The sequence below is a fragment of the Glycine max genome, chromosome 9, assembly GCF_000004515.6.
Source record: "Glycine max cultivar Williams 82 chromosome 9, Glycine_max_v4.0, whole genome shotgun sequence".
Taxonomy (NCBI): Eukaryota; Viridiplantae; Streptophyta; class Magnoliopsida; order Fabales; family Fabaceae; genus Glycine; species Glycine max.
The window spans coordinates 39479939-39494025 of NC_038245.2; the positions used below are offsets into that span (position 1 = coordinate 39479939).

Below are 14087 nucleotides of genomic sequence, written 5' to 3' on the forward strand. Positions count from 1 at the left end.
TTAAAAAAAAACTATTAACAAAATAACAATAATAATAACACAATAACAATTAAAAAATTATTAACACAATAATAATAATAATAACACGCTGTCAAAAAAATAATAATAACACATTAATAATTAACATTTTAATAATAACACAAGAAAATAATAATAATAATAATGGACGTTGTAAAAAAACAAGTTGAAGAAACAGAAAAAAAAAGAGTTTTTTATTTTGATTTGCATATACAGTACTAAAAAAAAAAGCAATATGAAATCTTGATGCATATCAATTGTCATTCTTTTGATGCATATTCATTGCCTGGACGTTGAAAACAATATGAATACGAAATCTTGAAGCATATACAGCACTCTTTTCTTTTGATTTGCGTAATATACATATAGTATGAACAATATTGACTATCGATTGCCATTAAAAAAAATAGGTAAAATTGATTGAAAAGTTGTAAGAGAATGAACCTGGTAGTGGTTTGTGTCTTGTTCGGCAGGAGAAGAAAAAGTCTTTGGAAGATTATGAAAAGTCTCAAGGGTTTGGGTGAGATTGTTGGACGAGTATTTTATGTGTATTTCTAACTAAAAAGTCTCTCAAAATCCATTCCACAAAAGAATCCATCAAAATCTATTTACTTTTGAATACCAAAAGACATTTTAAAAGTGGTAAGAAATCTCAATTGAATACCAACAGATTTTGTTGCCCTGAAAAAAAAATCTTTATTGTCTTAATTGAATACCATAAGATTTGTTTATATTTTATAAAAGTCTTGATTGAATACACAAGACTTTTTAATCATAAAAAAATCTTTTAAAATCCTTTGAAATCTTAATCCAATACATCCCTTTAAAAACCCAATTGAATCCGAGAGACAGAGAGAGCGAGGACACCATGGCCAACAACAACGAGTGGCACCAATGGTGAAGTTGGGTCCTTACGATGGTGAGGTTCGGTCCATGGTTGGTTGAGAGGAATCTGCTGCGGAGGAGACCATGCTGCTTTGGGGCATTCAGCAGCCCACACTTTCCAAACCCAATGCCTTTGTCTCTCAAGCTTCCTATCAACTTTCGCTCGACTCTTGTGGCCACTCTCTTCATTCTTCAATCCCCTTCTTCCTTGGTATCTCTCTCACTGTTTTAGTTAAAGGTTATTTATTGATTAAAGCTTTGATTTTGATCATGCTTGTCTTGTTTGGGCTATAACTCGATGACCCGGTTGTGAGTTTAGCCCCAACGTGATTACCCTTTTCATAAAATACCATGATGCTGATTGTTTTTGCTTAAAGTTAGAAGCTTGCAACAGCCCTTGTTCATGACATGTGTTATTGAAGCTCTGAATTTGGGGAAAATGATCAATTTCACTTATTGAGTAATCATTTATATATGTAGTGTCTGGAGTATCTTGGATGATGTACACTTGTTGTATAGGAACGAAACTCAGCTAATAGAAGAAACTAACTCAAATTAGTGACTAACTGTAATGTTTGTTGCTGTGTTTTATTTGTTTTTGCATGTTTTGGTGATTGAGGGATAGAGACGTCTGATTCTGTGCTTTTTTTTTTATCGTTTATGTATAATGGTTCTGTTGACATGGATAATTCACATTAGTGCTCAGACTGCTTCTGCTTTATCTTGTGCCTTTTCTAATTGTTGGTTTTTAGTTTTCAGATTTAATGGTGAAATGGCCATCATACCATGAATTGGATATTGTTGAATTCAGTTCATAGTTAGACTTTTGATTTAAGGGGACGCCTGGAGTTACTGGAGGAGTGAGGTGGGACAGTGGAGTTGTATTGGGGAAGTTTCTAGAGCATTCTGTTGACTCAGGGATGCTTGTTTTCCAGGGAAACAATATTGTTGAATTGGGATCTGGTTGTGGATGGGTTGGGTTAGTAAAATTGCAATCTCATTCTAGTTGATCTGTTCATGCCAAGTGGCTATAGTTTGTCCATAATTTCTTGATTATTTTTTGCTTTTACCCTATGGATTTAATGAACTAGTAGAGTAGAGTTTTGCTTTTGCATTTACGACCAAGAGACAGTTTGAATTCTCGACTTGTCCTTACTGGAGAAGAAAATAAAATGAATGAAGGAGATAATAACAATCAAATTTCTCCTCCCACAGGTTAAAAGCTACTTTTCCGCCTAAATTTTTTTATGAGCCCTCATCTTGCTACTCCATTAGTTGTGTATAAGTTGATTTTATCTCACGGGAGAAGTTTGATTCATTTTACCTCCTTGATTCTTCTTGTTTTCTTTTTCTTTAAGTGTTTGTTCAAAAGTTTATCCAAACTAAGTTGTCTAGCAAAAATGGCTAGGAATTATATTTTAGTTTGTTCTCACTCATTCTATGATGCACCTTTCTTATTTTGTCCTCCTTAGTTACATTGCAGGCCTTTTGGATGGTGAGGTCATTGTTTTTCTCTACGGGTTCTGTAACATCCACTGAACTCACATGGGGAGAAGATCCTGACTCAGAACTCATAACTCATAACTCATTGACCCCACACCGGATTTCGGTAATAGTTCTCTCCCCCAATGCCTTCTCACATCTAAGAGCTAACAAGACTCAACCACAGGCATCAGAAAACTTTTGACATGTCAGTCATTTGTGTTGCTGTGAATTGTGATTACAGTCATCATTCAAATCATAGACTTTTAGCTAATTGTATCTTGTTCTTCCGTTGATTTGTATGCCTTGTTAAATGTTTGAATTACCTGTGTCTCATATGATACTTTGCTAGCATTGCTTATTGATTCAATACATGATGTCTTGTTTTCAGTGCTAGGATCTGATGTAGTGTACAGTGAGGGGGATGTTTTGGATCTGCTAGAGACCCTTGTGCAGCTCTCTGGACCTAATACAACAATTTTTTTGGCGGGAGAACTCCGAAATGGTAAAGAATGGCATTCCTTTTTCTTCCTTTTTGGAACCACAATTCATAGCATAATACTGAATGGTGTTTTCTGATTTCAGATGCCATTCTTGAGTATTTCTTAGAAACTGCAACGGATAATTTCACTATCGGCCGCTTGGATCAAAAGCTCTGGCACCCTGATTATTGCAGCAATCGTGTTGTTCTTTATGTTCTAGTGAAGAAATGATTCATCATGAATTTAACTATACTTTCTTTGTTAGCCCTCAAGTATTCTGTTATTTTCTGTCCATGTCAGTTTGGTTTGGTTTGATGACTTCCAAACAAAAATTTGCGATATTGTGCATTTTAATAGGATAGAGTGGTGAAGTTTTGGCTGGGAATTGGAACTCTGTTCACCAATACTTAGCTAAGCTGTGTTAATGGCTTTTTAGGATGCGTTTGAAAAACAATATTTAAATCATGCACTATTTTTTTAGTATTTGATAAATGTTAACGAGTGAGACCACCAACTAAAGAAAATAAAAGTCGAAAATACATTTATTATGTAGTTAAATAATAAAAGAATCACAAAAAAGAAAGTGTTTTTAGGGATCCGTACCTAAAAAAATTATTAAACTTTTTTTGGCCCCAGCAGCTGTAACAAAATTATAAGCAAAATCCAAGGGATATGCTCATATGCCAGAGTGTGGAAAAACTGTACCCAACTTTAATAAATTTCACAAGCTTTTTATTTATTTATCATTACTAAATTTCCCTAATTTCATTATTTTTTTATTTTATTTTGAAGAATTATTAACAGTTACACTATTAATTATAAATTAATTTTTTAATAATTAATAATTTTTAATTAATTTATAATTACTTTGTCAAAAAATTGATTTATAACTAACTTATTAATTTTAATAATCACAATAATGAGGTAATAATATAACAGATGAACCAAAGTCGTCAATATATAAAAGTAGAAGAACAAAATTTTACAATTAAAAATCAGGGTTAATTAAAAATCAGGGTTACTACATTAATCCTGGATTTATAAAATTATGGAATCAAATTACAATTTAGCCTAAAATAAAACCGGTAAATACTTTGCTAATTTTCATTAATTTAACTCAACTTGAAAATCCAGTCCATTGGCAAGCTGCGAAAGTAGCCACATCCACATTATTACTACGACATTCTTAATCCTACCAAAGTATACCAACTAACTCCGTGTCTTGACAGACTCTACCTACCACAACCACCGCAATCACCAACTACCATTTCGAGTTCTCTTCCACTCTTTTCTTTTCCACTTTGTAATTCTTCTTTCACTCATCAACATGTCTTCCCCTCAAGTCATTACCTGCAAAGGTAAACTCAGTCACCCTTTTCCTTTTTCATTTTCTTGTTTTGATATCTCTGTCTGTCCATTTTTTTATGATGAACATGGGATATTAATTCGTATAGCTTTTGTTAATTGCATGTGGAACATGGTGCAGCTGCAGTGGCATGGAGAGCTGGGGAAGCATTGGTGATGGAGGAAGTAGAAGTGAGTCCTCCCCAACCAATGGAGATTAGGATTAAGGTTGTCTCCACCTCTCTCTGTCGCAGTGATCTCTCCGCTTGGGAATCTCATGTAAGTCTTGACTTGTTATCATGTCTTTAATGGAGAATTTGCTTCATAAAACTTTCCATGGATCTTTTTGAATCATATGTTGGGTAACAAGTGACCAGCAACCACTCTCTATGAGATGTAATTCAATACTAAGATCTTAGGCAATGTATACCTATCAAGTATCAACATTTGATGTTTAATGTGATTGATTATTGTTTTACTAATAAATCTTGAATTAAATGTTGCGTTCTCGAGAGTATGGCTACTGTTTTATAAAAAGCTAATGATGGCTGCTGGTGTGGTGGATTAGTCTAGTCACGAATATTTCTTTCTATCATGATTATTGTATTTTCTGTTAAGAGTTTATGACTGGATGGAGTTAAGCAATTAATGCAAGGTGCTTTTTTGCAGGCCATATTTCCTCGCATATTTGGCCACGAAGCATCAGGGTAATCTACTCTTAGTTTGTACTTTTGGACTAAGACAACATTGAATCACTAGTGATCCTTAGGTTATTTTCGTTGAATTTCTTAAAAAGAATTTTTGTATTTTTAAGAGTTACCCAATTGGGTAGTATGAGAATTTGATCAAATACTGATATGCCAAGTTGAGTTATAGTGACAATGATCAGCTGAGAGTGAAGTATAAACTATGCATGGGAATGTGATACATTGTTGCATCAAGGACACTACTTTAGCTAAATCATTGCATAAGGTGTAATTTGCTCAGTAGATATTGAATATTTGGTATATTTTTGCAGGATTGTTGAGAGTGTGGGACAGGGAGTGACTGAATTCAAAGAGGGGGACCATGTGCTAACAGTATTCATTGGAGAATGCATGTCATGCAGGCAGTGCACATCTGGAAAAAGTAACACTTGCCAAATTTTGGGATTGGAAAGGAGGGGTTTAATGCATAGTGATCAGAAGACACGCTTCTCATTAAAAGGGAAGCCTGTTTACCATTATTGTGCAGTTTCAAGTTTCAGTGAATATACAGTAGTCCATTCTGGATGTGCTGTGAAAGTCAGCCCCCTTGCACCTCTTGAGAAAATATGTCTTCTGAGCTGTGGGGTTGCTGCAGGTAAACGTTTCAACTGTTTATTATTAGTTCTAAAAATATGGAATAGATCAATGGAGTTTCAGTAATCAACATTGTAAACTTAAAACCATGTACTTAAATTACTTGAGATAGTAACAGGTTAATAGCCATTAAGCTGTCTGAATCTTTTTGTTTCTTGTTATTTCCCATGAATGGTTAGAGGAGGCATGATTTCTGTCTCTGTGTTCATCAGTTTGAGTGTCAAAGGAACAGTATGGCCTCGGCAAATAAACAAAGGGAATATATATAATTGTAAAATCATCACAAGTAATCCTCTCAGCTGCAGGCCACCAAGTGAATTGGTCTGATTATCTCTTAAATTAGTTAAAACTTAAAATGAAAATGATTTTCTTTTTTGTTGTTTTGCATTTTGACAAATCCTGTTGCGTATTTGAGGCTGATTGATTTTCAAAGTTCTACTATTCTTTACAGTTTAAACTGATTTTAGGGCATATAAGTGTTTTATGACCTGGCTCATAGATGCTTGCCACATAGGTTTACCCTGCAAAATGTCCTTATCTATTTTTGTTTTGCATTATTTGCTTTAATATCTTGTAGTTTGCTAATGAATGACTTTGATCCCAATAATTTGTGGTAAAGATGATTTTTAATAGCATGTTTAGAGTTGCTAATTGATGACTTGTTACTGCTTCTGGACTTCCGGAAAAACTATAACTCAATGTGTGATGATCCAAAACTCAGTACTGGATTTCCGGATTATTAACCAAAGCAGGTCCAGAAATGATTGGCAAGGAAACACCAGATAGAGTAAAATGTTTTAATATTAGATTTGATGATGTCAGAGCCATTGACTGGCATAGGTAAAGATTGGATGCAATTGAAGCAATTGTTAGTTCTAAGTGGCATTTGATGAATTTATAGGGCATAACACAGATGCTGGACTTATTTTTCTCCCCTTTCTTATACCTCATGAATTTAGTATGAACTTTTGTTACCAGTGTCAAAGCCGTAGATCCCATTTAGTGTTTGATGTTATTGATATATTATTCATTTTTTGTTGATTATGGGACTCATTGCATTTCAACACTAGGTCTTGGTGCAGCATGGAATGTTGCTGATGTGTCAAAAGGATCAACTGTGGTGATTTTTGGTCTTGGAACTGTTGGCCTATCTGTAAGTACAAGGACTAAGCAATTGTATCTATCTTGGCTTCTCAACAGATGAGTGATAATATTTTCCAAATTGTAATTAACTTTCCTTTAAATTAGGTTGCTCAAGCTTCCAAACTAAGAGGTGCATCTCGAATAATTGGTGTGGACAACAATCCACAGAAGTGTGAAAATGGTACTACATTCAGTTTCCCAAGTTACTCTTAATTTATATTTAATTATTCCCTTGATTTACTTATTGTTGTCTTGTTGGTTGTTACCACAGCCAAAGCTTTTGGGGTTACTGAAGTTGTTGATCCGAATTCCTACAAAGAACCTATAGCTCAGGTGGGTTGATCTTCTCATTACGAAACATTTGATTTAACTTTTCATACTTTATTTTATGGAGAATATTGTATGTAACTGTAATTGATGGATGATGACTTTCCAGAGTATGCTGCTAGATCAAATATTACATGTGTGATCCATAAATTTATTGTTAATGTTAATTTAGTTAAATATGATTTTACTTAAGCACAAAAACTGTGAGTATGTACACAAAGAAAAAGTTTTGAAGTCATACCAAGTTAACAAGCATTTATATATGTTGAAAATTTCCAGGTTATTAAGCGCATTACTGATGGTGGGGCAGATTTCTCGTTTGAATGTGTAGGTGACACTGATACGATAACCACTGCATTGCAGTCATGCTGTGATGTAATACTCTATAAACCTATAATTTTTTGTGTTGACATTTAAAAGCTTTTATTCATTATACTTGAATTTCATTCTATCTTTCCTTGTTTCACACAGGGATGGGGTTTGACTGTAACACTTGGTGTGCCAAAGGTGAAGCCTGAGATGTCTGCTCATTATGGGCTACTCCTAATGGGAAGAACATTGAAAGGATCTCTATTTGGAGGATGGAAACCTAAATCTGATCTTCCTTCATTAGTAGAGAAGTATCTCAACAAGGTAACTGCAACAGTACCCAAAATACTTCCTCTTATCTGAACATGACTACTTTATATATTTTTACTCTAAGCTGAAACGTAGCAATGTCTACCTTCTGCATAAATGGTTCTCTATGACTATTTGAAAAATGTCATTTTGTCGCAAAGATAATTATGTTCATTATCGGCCAGTGATTAGAATAACTCTAAAGAGAAGATAGAAATTTAGTAATGTTACATGAACAAACACTTAGGAGAGAAGACAACAAATGTGAAGAACTATTAGATTTCATGTTGATTTGTGCAGAAAATATGCTTTGAATTTTGAACTGACACCATAGATAGAAAGGTAAATCAAATGGTTCAAAAATGAGTTTTTGCGAGTTGTAGCATTACCCTGAGAAAATTCTCTCTCTCATGTTATCATTATTACAAGAAAAAAAAAAACTTTGCTTACAAAGTTGAGCATGGGATGTGATGTGCTATGTTATGTCTATATATAGCTGGTATTTGTGACTTAATCTTGTTTTTCATTATAAAGTCAGTCAAAAGTCTGTGAAAGAGATGTTTTTGAGAGGGCGGGGGCAGAGGAAGGAATTGGGAATGCAGCTTAAATTGCTTATTAGAATTATTTTCTTGCTTAATATGTTTTTTTCCTCATGGATTATGTTTCTTTAGTTTGATATTGGAGACGCATACCTTCAAGCAGCGATTTTAGCACAAAAGAAAAATGTACAATTATTATGATTAATATGCAGGAAATCCAGATTGATGACTACATAACACACAATTTGTCATTTGATGACATTAACAAAGCTTTCAATCTCATGAAGGAAGGGGAGTGTCTGCGTTGTGTTATCCACATGCCAAGATAATGCCTGCGGCTTCTTTTTCTTCTTTTTTTTTTTCTTTCTAAGAGAAAGTTGTTGAAGAAATCAATGCCCTGGAGAATGAAGAAACTACTTTGCCTAGTTATCATTGAACATTGGTGAGAGTTGCATCTTGTAAAGGACAAAATATTGATCATGCTAATAGTAATAATATGCTATGCTAATTTTTGTCTTTGCTCAACTATAAAGATTGTCATATGCTAAAGAATCTGACGTTATAGCTGTACACGGTCAATTTCTACCTAGCAATACACTTTAGCCCTTGCTGAAAAATTGGTGCCTAATAATGATTGAAGGCAACGATCTCTCGTTACATTTGTCGTATACTAAGCTTGAGTTGTTAACAATATGCTGACGCTAATTCAATAAACTCATTAGTTTAATTCAAAAAGTATTATTAAACTAGTTGTTAGTACTTTCGTGAAATAACTAATGGAGTATATTATAGTCTTGCATAGCAAGTAATAAATATTTATTTTTATATAATTAAAATTTATAATAAAAATATGTTTAATGATATAAATAAATTTAGGGTAAAAAATTTAAATTGTTATGTAAAGCTATATTTACATTAAAACAAATAAATAGTTAAGAAAATCAAATTATATATATATAAAGACAAACAAAGTTAATTTGAAATGGTAGACAGATATGTTACCTATTTTTCGTATAATAAATTAAAAGGTATTTTATTTAAAAATAAATAGAGTTTTAAAAAAATAATGAGGTTTTTATAATTAAATAAATCAAGAATTAAAATAATGGTTTGAAGGAAACTAAAAAAATATGTTTTATTTATTCATTTGATAAGGAATAAAATAGAGTTCATTTTTATAAAATAATAAAATAAAGAAAAAAAATGGAATAAATAATGTGGACCACGAGCTATCATATAAGAAAATCTGACACCACGCTCTATATGTTACTTAACCTTTCCACTTTTATGCGACGTGAGACTTTACCCCATACTTTACTCCAAAAACCTTTTATCTACATGAATTCTTTTATACTTAAATAAAATCTCATTTTATATAATTTTGTACTTAAAATAAAATATGTATATGAGGATAGAAGGTGTTACATCTTGCACATTACAAAATAGAGTGTGAAATGCATCTTTCAAAGAGAAATATTGAAAATGTCTGATTGATGGAGAGAAAAGAGTGTTTTCTAAATTGAGAATTTTAATTTATAGAATAAAAATGAATATGAGAAGTGCTAACAACATATTTTCGACGCACACTCTTTCATTGATTAAAGTTTATTAAAATTACAAAATCGGGATAAAGAATCATGTTAGAAGAACAACTAATATCAAGGAGATTAATTATTTTATATATATTCGTGAAAGGTTTCTGGATGCTAGTGATAAGATCAACAAATCCAATTGGTTTAATTTCAAAAACCCAAAAGTGATACAGCATCATCCACTGTTGGTATTTTATTATACAAAATCGTCAGTGGATCCAAAACGCATATACATTCCACTCCGAGGGTGTTAGAAAATACAGAGACTGGAGATCAACTTATAGTCATTAACATGATTCTTCAGTTAACACAATAAATGAGCATAATGTGAACAACCCTTCAAATACTTAGTGATTACACGAAAATAATGCATATTAATTAACACACTTTATCTTCTAAGTTCTAACACAAACTCACTTTCCTTCATGTTCTAATTATTATTTCTGACAGAGGGGAGGTCATTTTAGAGGTTGAGCAAAATATTTTGTTGTTATTGATTGCACCATCAAACTTAATTGCATCGTTTTCTTTTATGCGGGCCAGAAAAAAAAACAAATGAAACCTCCTCCAAGTTTTGGTGACCTAACACTCTATCCAGAATTATAGTAGACTTTCACATTACCAAAAAAATCATACTAGACTTTCTTCTCGTCCTGGCTTTGCGATCATGTGCCTCTTCCTTCAATTATGATGTTTTCCTCGGCTTCAGAGGCTCAGACACACGACATGCTTTTACTGGCAATCTCTACAAAGCTCTTGATGACAGGGGAATCTAACTTTCATTGATGATGAGGAGCTTCAGAGCAGAGAGGAAATAACACCAGCACTTCTGAAGGCAATTCAAGAGTCCAGGATTGCCATCACTGTGCTCTCTATAAATTATGCTTCTTCCTCATTTTTCTTAGATGAACTTGCCTACATTCTTGAGTGCTTTAAGAGGAAAAATCTGTTGGTTTTGCCAGTTTTTTATAACGTGGATCCTTCTGATGTCTGCACCAGAAAGGTAGTTATGAAGAAGCATTGACTAAGCATCAGGAAAGGTTCAACCACAACATGGAGAAGTTGGAGAATTGGAAGAAGGCTCTGCATCAAGTAGCTAACTTGTCTGGCTTTCATTTCAAACACGGGTATCACAGCTTACTAATCTTTTACTTCATCATTTTTGTTTGATTTAGTTTCAATTGTCTAATGATTTGATGTTAAAATTTAAAGAGAAAAAGAAATGCTGGTTAACCATGGCAACATCGGTATCAAACACGGATACGAGGCTATTAGTTTTACTTGTTAAAAATTGTTCTGTTTGAAACAGAGATGGATATGAATACGAGTTTATTGGGAGGATTGTTGAGTTGGTCTCCAGCAAGATTAATCATGCTCCTTTACCTGTTGCGGGTTACCCAGTTGGACTAGAGTCACAAGTACTAGAAGTAAAGAAGCTTTCAGATGTTTGATCTGATGATTGTGTCCACATGATAGGGATCCACGGAATTGTGGGATAGCAAAATCAACACTTGCTCTAGCAGTTTAATTTGATTGCTCACCATTGTGATGGTTTGTGTTTTCTTCAAAATGTGAGAGAAAAATCAAACAAACATGGGTTACAACATCTTCAAAACATCCTTCTTTGGGAAATACTTGGAGGGAAGGAAGTCAACTTAACAAGTGTAGAACAAGGAGCTTCAATGAAGGTACTCTGGATTCTAGAAAACCTGATTGGTTTGGTCCAGGTAGTAGAGTCATCATCACCTCTCCGGACAAACAACTGCTAGCATTTCATGGGGTTAAAAGAACATATGAGGTGAAGGTATTGAATTACATGGAAAGCTTTTGAAACAAAAAAAGTTGATCCAAGTTATAAAGAGGTATTGAATGATGTAGTAATTTATGCTTCTGTCCTTACGTTGGCTTTGGGTCCAACTTGTTTGGAAAAAACATAGAAGAATGGAAATCTGCTATCAAACAGTTTAAAAGAATTCCTAATAATAAAATATTAGATACTTAAAGTAAGTTTTGATGCTTTGGAGGAAGAATAGAAGAATGTTTTTCTTGACATTGCTTGTTGCTTTAATAGATATGCCTTGACAGAGGTTGAAGATATACTTTGTGCTCATTATGTTGATTGCATGAAATATCATATTGGAGTGTTGGTTGAAAAATCTCTTAGTTGGTATGGTAGAGTTACATTACATGACTTGATTGAGCAGATGGGTAAAGAAATTGTGAGGCAGGAATCACCAAAAGAGCCAGGGAAGCGCAGTAGACTATGGTTACCAGAAGATATAATTCAAGTTTTGGAAGTCAACAAGGTAGGTGAGACTAATGAGTGATTTGGTTTCATATCTTGATTTATCTTGTTTTACTATCATATGTTCAAATCATAGTTGTTGTTTTTCTTTATAATAAGTAAATTCTCTAATAAAAATGTGTGTTGAAGTCTTACATATACTTGTGTTGTGTTGATGGTTGATTCACGCCTTTTGGATTAACAGGGAACTAGTGAAATAGAAATCATGTCTGGATTTGCCGGGATTTGACAAAGAAGAAATAATAGAATGGAATAGAAAGGTCTTCAAGGAGATGAAAAACCTCAAAACACTTATTATTAGAAATGGTAATTTTTCCAAAGGTCCCAAATATCTTCCAAATAGTTTGAGAGTACTAGAAAGGTGGAAATATCCTTCACATTGTTTACCATCTGATTTTCATCCAAAAAAACTTATCATATGCAAGTTACCCCATAGCTGAGGCAAGCTTAAAGAGTACATTTTCCTCATGTGATTTAATAAATTGACTTTAGATTATTCATTCTGTTCTTATTTCTTTCTTTTTCCTTTTTTTTTTGTATTTGCAGAAGTTCGTGGATCTAAGAATTTTGAATTTGATCGGTGTAAATGCTTAACACAGATACCTAACGTATCTGGTCTCCCAAATTTGGAGGAATTTTCATTTGAACGTTGTCTGAATTTAATTACAGTTCACGATTCAATCGGTTTTCTGGATAAACTTAAAATATTGAGTGCTTTTAGATGCAAAAAGCTTAGGAGTTTTCCACCTATCAAGTTGACCTCTCTTGAAAAACTTATCTTTCATTTTGTTACAGTCTTGAAAGTTTTCCAGAAGTATTAGGAAAGATGGAAAACATAAGGGAACTTTATTTTGTTGAAATCCTCCATAAAAGAAATTCCATTTTCATTTCAAAATCTTACCGGACTTCCAAAATTACCGACTATCTTTTTCAAGCAGTGCAATGGTTAAGGTGCCAAGTAGCATTATCATGATGCCAGAACTGACTAATACTTCCGCTACGGGATTGAAAGGGTGGAAATGGTTAAAACAGGAAGAGGATGAAGGTAAAATGGGATCAATAGTATCTTCAAAAGTAAAACAGCTTAGCACCTTAAGTTGCAACCTGGATGATGATTTTTTTTCAATAGATTTCACGTGGTTTGCTCATGTGAAGGAATTATACATAGCTGAGAATAATTTCACAATCCTTCCTGAATGCATCAAAGAATGTCAATTTTTAAGGATACTTGATGTGTGTGATTGAAAGCATCTTCGAGAAATTAGAGGGATTCCACCAAACTTAAAGCATTTCTTTGCAATAAACTGTAAATCATTGACTTCCTCAAGTATAAGCATGTTCCTAAATCAGGTTTTATCTCGTTTGAAGTGTATTTTATTTAATAATATACAGTGTACTTAACTTTGGTAAACTCATGAATTCTCTATGGCTAACAGGAACTGCATGAGGCAGGAAACACTGTGTTTTGTTTGCCAGGAGATAGGATTCCAGAGTGGTTCAATCAGCAAAGCAGGGGGGACCTTCAATTTCTTTCTGGTTTCGCAATAAGTTCCCTGACAAGGTTCTTTGTCTTCTTGTTGCACCTATGCAAGACCAAATTTTTCGTCCCATGGTGTTCATCAATGGCAATGAATGTTCCTCTTATAGTCACCATTACCTGATAGGAATGCACCATGCATATCTTTCTGATCTACGAGAGATAAAATTCAGAAATAGTCCCTATGAGGTGCCTGTCGAAAATGACTGGAACCATCTGAAGGTTACAGGTCCATGTGGTTTAGATACCTATATCCACCCTGTAAAAATTGGAATCCATATATTCAAACAGGAAAATAGCATGGAGGATGTTCAATTCACTGATCCTTATAGCAAGAGAAAATCAGATGATGATCTAGAAAGTTTGGAATCACAAACCACCAGTTGCTAAAAGAGGCTAGGTTTGTGGACATGGAACTTTCACAGACAGTATCTGTGCAACAGCAACAATGTATAGTTTTATGGTCACATCTATT

At 33.6% G+C, this 14087-nt stretch overlaps 1 protein-coding gene, 1 long non-coding RNA gene and 1 pseudogene across 2 annotated transcripts; all 3 read left to right on the top strand.

Moving 5' to 3' along the window:
• The first annotated feature begins 871 nt into the window (after window positions 1-871).
• LOC100793133 (uncharacterized) lies at window positions 872-3252 on the top strand. Its single transcript, NR_157600.1, is given in 5 exon segments — window positions 872-1114; window positions 1656-1882; window positions 2387-2512; window positions 2777-2890; window positions 2971-3252. It is a non-coding gene; the product is annotated as an uncharacterized lncRNA (long non-coding RNA).
• A 760-nt stretch (window positions 3253-4012) lies between these two features.
• Window positions 4013-8703, top strand: LOC100819938 (alcohol dehydrogenase-like 6). Its single transcript, XM_003534026.5, has 10 exons — window positions 4013-4225; window positions 4354-4490; window positions 4881-4918; window positions 5230-5552; window positions 6622-6704; window positions 6800-6875; window positions 6966-7027; window positions 7301-7396; window positions 7493-7654; window positions 8391-8703. Exons 1-10 carry the CDS (start codon window positions 4195-4197, stop codon window positions 8505-8507), a joined length of 1125 nt encoding a protein of 374 aa, XP_003534074.1. The 5' UTR covers window positions 4013-4194; the 3' UTR covers window positions 8508-8703.
• A 1651-nt stretch (window positions 8704-10354) lies between these two features.
• Window positions 10355-14025, top strand: LOC100793664 (toll/interleukin-1 receptor-like protein; annotated as a pseudogene).
• Window positions 14026-14087: the final 62 nt, after the last annotated feature.